This window comes from Saccostrea cucullata, unplaced genomic scaffold (assembly GCF_032062105.1).
Source record: "Saccostrea cucullata isolate Sc308-1 unplaced genomic scaffold, CSIRO_AGI_Scuc_v1 ctg3401, whole genome shotgun sequence".
NCBI classification, from domain to species: domain Eukaryota; kingdom Metazoa; phylum Mollusca; class Bivalvia; order Ostreida; family Ostreidae; genus Saccostrea; species Saccostrea cuccullata.
The window spans coordinates 4,308-9,470 of NW_026933035.1; the positions used below are offsets into that span (position 1 = coordinate 4,308).

General features: G+C 33.9%; 1 protein-coding gene across 1 annotated transcript; it reads left to right on the forward strand.

Moving 5' to 3' along the window:
* The first annotated feature begins 1,044 nt into the window (after positions 1-1,044).
* On the forward strand, positions 1,045-2,446 carry LOC134237057 (neuropeptide Y receptor type 6-like). The gene has a single exon (XM_062719141.1). The coding sequence runs from the start codon at positions 1,353-1,355 to the stop codon at positions 2,421-2,423; it is 1,071 nt and encodes a 356-aa protein (XP_062575125.1). The 5' UTR covers positions 1,045-1,352; the 3' UTR covers positions 2,424-2,446.
* Positions 2,447-5,163: the final 2,717 nt, after the last annotated feature.

The window sequence follows — 5,163 nt, forward strand, 5'->3', positions numbered from 1 at the left end:
GTATTCTACGTAAACAGCTGTTCCATCTACAAATATGTATATAGTTGGCCTTTTGTCGATAAATGCAAACTTAGAATTATAGTATTCAAACATATAAAGTGCACCAATCATCGCCTCTGCGATTAAAAAAATGACCAAAACTTTCGTATAACCTTAATTTCATTTCCCAGATTATTAATAAGAATTATTTGAATTAGATTTTGAAAATTTTCTTTATTGTAGATAGACTGATTTTCGGTTGCCTGTCATAATTTTGGGAGTTCCGTAATCTGTGTTTTGTTGTCGTCACATGAAGGTTAATTTGAGAGAAAGAGTCGAAGACCGATGAATGGAGTTCAATATTTTAGCATACACAGGACCGAAAGGGATAAAAAAGAGTAATAATTACCTATTATATGCAGAAAACAGTCCGCATTTATTTGTTTACGTTGATTAGGGTGAGAACTTTGAAGATCAATAACCACGTGACTCTTGGAATGTCTCTCGTGTACCTTTTAATCCCAAAAGTTAAAATACGTCATAAATGATGTAAATATGTTGGAAAAAAGTAGTCACCTTTTAAATTTGGGATTTGTCATTTTGTATAATCTTTGTTTATTGACAGTTTGACATAAAAAAAAACTGGGCCAATCGATACAGACGGACAATACTAGTAATACAATACCATGTTATACACTAAACGACCTCCATAAAAGTACGATTAATCGGCTGCAAGTATGAAATGGGATACTAATCTAAATTAAAGCTTTTAACATAGAAAATGTAATCCAGCAATACACCTTAGTAGAATCCTCTAGAGAACTTCGATAAACTATATATGAAGAACCTTAAAACACTAAAATAAAAAAAAAGAAAATTAAAACTCAGAAATTAAAATATCAACCGTCTTTTTTTCTTAAAAATAAAGAGAGTATAAAGTTTTCAGTTATCGCAATCTTATATTTTCGCCCACACTGCAATTTGAAGTGCAATGACTTTTATCAGAGACACGTATATAAAAGCAGTGGTAACGACACATGCCTGATCACTTCTATCCCAGTCAGCTGTGCGCCTGGTGCTCCCTCGTGATAAACTGAGTATTTATCGATCTAATGATCCAGAACGGTGATCAATTCACAGTCTCTGAAGAGACCATAAATTAATTCAGTATAAACAAACGTTACGAGAGCGCTAATTAAATTTTGATAACCTTAATTATTCGCGTGGCAGCGCAACACGGGGGTCGGTAAATTCGCGTGAGGAATGCCGAAGGTTAGAGAGAAGATAGATTGAGTTATACTGTAAAGTATGTGATATTATTATCTTCTATATTACCAATGTGTTGAGTGTTCTAATGCTAAGTGGCCAGAGATATGGACGAGAACTACACGATTCTCAATACCACCTTGTTGGAAGGAATATACACGGAGAAGGAATTTTCTCGACACACCCTAGCGCTCTATACTCCCGCCATCATCTACACCGTCCTTCTGATGGTTTCTGGAATTTTTGGAAACTCTCTAGTTTGGATTATTTATTACTGGAAATGGAAGCACATGTCCACCCGTATATTTATTCTGTCGCTTGCCATGTGTGACCTCATTAATTGCGTCATTACCATGCCTACAGAAATCACCATCATTGTGGGTAGTTCTCTTTTTCATATGGGATTTATTTGTAAGATTTCTCGATTCACTACTTATATGTGTAATTCTGTGTCCACCCTTGTTTTAATTGCCGTAGCTGTTGACAGATATCAAAGGATTTGTTGTCCCCACCGCCCTGTGATGACGTCATCCAGCGCGCGCCGAAGCGTCGCCTGGTTGATTGGAGTGTCTTTACTAATAACATGGCCAGCTATCGTCTTATATGGAAAACATACGGTGACAATATCATCTCATGGCGCTAATTTCTCACTTCCAACGTGTCAGATTGACGATAGTTATGTTCACACTAAATACCCCTTGGTCCTCTTTGGGATCCACGCGGTGGGGACACTTATAACCTTCACCTCGTTCATCATTCTATATTCATGTGTCGCAGTAGCCGTGCGACGTCAACTGAGTTTCCGTAAAAGATCATCCTCACGCCATACAAGGTCAGAAGAGGGGTGCGGGAAAACCATCCTTAATCCTTCCTGTGTGTCTGCGGTGGAGCGAAGCGTCCGGACGACCGTGATTCTGTCTGTTGTGACGTTTTCCTACGTTCTGACGTTTTTACCGTTTATTGTGCTTGCTATCCATCGAACTCTTCACCCTAGCTTCTACCAAACCCTGACTGACCCTGCTAAGATGGCATATCAAGTGATTCTGCGTTCTTATCTTCTTAATTGCTGTATAAATCCTATTATTTATTCCTTCTTAAACACCGATTTTAGAAAACGATCCGCTTCATTGTTTAAACAAGGAGTTTGTAAATTTATATCAGGGAATTATGAACTGTGATCAACTTGTTTCCAAATATAGATTATTTTTCTAACAAGGTAAACTTTCTTATTTCTTAGATAAAACATATGGAGATAACGAACACTGTTCAAAATCAAAAGTCCATAAAACAAAAATGAATACAAAATAAGAACAGAGCAATCACGGACCTTCAAAACATAGAGAAATGCAAAGCAAAAGAGATGCCCTTTACATATTCCAATAGTTTGGGATCTTATGTAAAAAAATGTGTCAGTGCTGATGTAGAATTTTGATTATACAACTCTTTCCTCTTTATTGAAGTTTCGTTTTTATGCTTCATTTAATGAGGATGCTAAACGCAAATGATATACGGTATATATTTTATGTATTCATTTTCATTATTGAAATCTTTAAGGAGAGATGATACAAACAATTATTTTTTTTCATTAGGGAATAACGGTTTCCAAAAAGCGGATAATTCATTGATATTTTAACTTCTTAGACTTCGATAATGAAATACAAGTACCTGCCATATTTCCCCCTAAAAAGCGCATGAAGCACGCAACTAGAGTATTCACGATAAAATGTTTAATCTTCATTCATCTACCCCCTTTTTTCTTCAGAAATGTTTTTAAAGGAAAATATTACTAAATAACCTGTATTTTCATGCGTTAAAGACATGACATTTTGAAAATATCAGTTAATACCTCAATAAAATAACAAATATGAACAAATCACACTCAGTTAAGGTTTACAGATGAAAATAAATTTAAGAAATATGTCATCTTGGGGTTAAAAGTGTACCATAAACTTTAAAAAATAAACCAGGTAAGTTTAAGCAAAATGGTAAAACTCAGCCTATAATTTTTCTGATTTCCGCCATTTTTCTATTCCTCATAAAATTCACCCGGCTTGGTGTTCCTTTTTTGAAGAAAAAATGAAGGCAAATTAAAGAAAAAAAAACATTTTTACCATGATTAATCAAGTTGTGTACTTTTTGAGGGGAAATATAAAAAGTATTTAATCCTCGAAGTCTAAGGAGCGAAAAAAATCAACCTTTCTAAACCTCTAACATGTTATTAAGTCTCCTCCAAAGAAAGAAAAAAATGTTTCTATCATCTGTCCAAAAGTCTCAAGTTAAAAAACTTCATCCTTAATAAAATAAGCATTTATTTTGGAGTAAAATTTAAAACAAAAAATTGCCAAGGCGTTTACTCATGATCTGGTGTGTGTCAATCGAACACGCTCTAAGACCCCGATATAAACGTTATCTTAGGCCGTTGCCTTGGATTCTGTAGGATATCATGTATTATGTAACGATATTTATCTCCTATCTAAACTACTGCTGGCTCTGCCGAACAGAAGCCAGTGAATACCATTAACTGTTTGAACTCGACTGAAATATACAGTCATAAATTCATCAATATTTGATGAGTTCTTCAGATAAATAACGATCTTAAAACGGCAGAAACATTAATCTGTAGCCCGAGGTATGAACCTATTTTTTATTTTCTGAAGACCTCATTAGTACAAAGGAAACAAAATTACCATTAAAAACTAAATAGGTCTTTATTTTTATGAATTATTGATAACTCGGATCTATTTCGATTAAGCTTAAAAGGGGAAGCTTAGCTTTATTGTGATAAGACAATGACTTTGATAAGAAGTATTTTCCATAAAATTAAACCCTGTATTATTATTCTTTTCAAAGAATAGAGAAAAATCATACTCAAGTGGATCAACTCATCTTCAAGTATGTACTTTAAATTGATTATCACAAAAACAAGAGAGATAAATTAAGGTTTCGCCATTTTCACGAAGATCAAACAAGACAGAAATAAAAATGCTATTTACATGTAGATATATTTTCATTTTTATAAGAAAATTACTAGATGTACTGTGGGCAACTAAATGATACCCCTGCCTGCCATATGTACATGTATTTTATGGCAGTGTCCATGTTTTGCTGAAGGAAACCCAAAATATGTGTCTGATCAATAACTAAGTAAAATAGGAGGTGTACAATGGCAATATGGTATAAAGATTCTGTGAAAGTTTCATCAGTTTTCATTCAGTGGTATGAGAGGAGTTCGGATAAGAGATGGGTACCCCAAAGCGTAACAGACGGACGTACAGACATGCAGACAGACAAAACGATTACTATATCATACTATTTCTATATTATATATATTTCAAGCCGAGGGGGGTATAATAAAAATTAAAATTTATATATTGGTATTATCTAAAGAGCAAATATGAAATCGAAAATAGACAAAGAGGCTATTCCCTATATGTTTAACCCCCCCCCCCCCAATTTATCCCCTCTCTTTATTGATCAGATTCTAGTCAAAAACAACAAGATCGTAAAAGTTATTCATTACAATTACATTTGAAGAAAGTCAGAATGTTGCACATTTATTTTGCAAAGCAAAAAATAAAAACCTCTGATTTCAACATATATTGTGAATTCTTTAATATTGATTAACAATTTGGAAGAAGCTCTAGTACATTTTATTCCTTTAAAGATACATGTATTGTAGGTTGTGACAAACTCTGTTATTTTTAGGCTTAAAATTATTTTTTTTTCTACAAAACTCCTCTTCAGATGTAAATTGTAGAAAAACTCAGTGATATGTTATCAATTATAAAGAATGATGGGTTTTCCTGTCCAAGAAAATTATCAAGATGTAAGGAAACAAAATATTCGAAATTCCTCATAGATTTCAAAACAAGACACGTGAACATGTGTGGTCCATCGTGAATCAGGACAAGTGTTCAA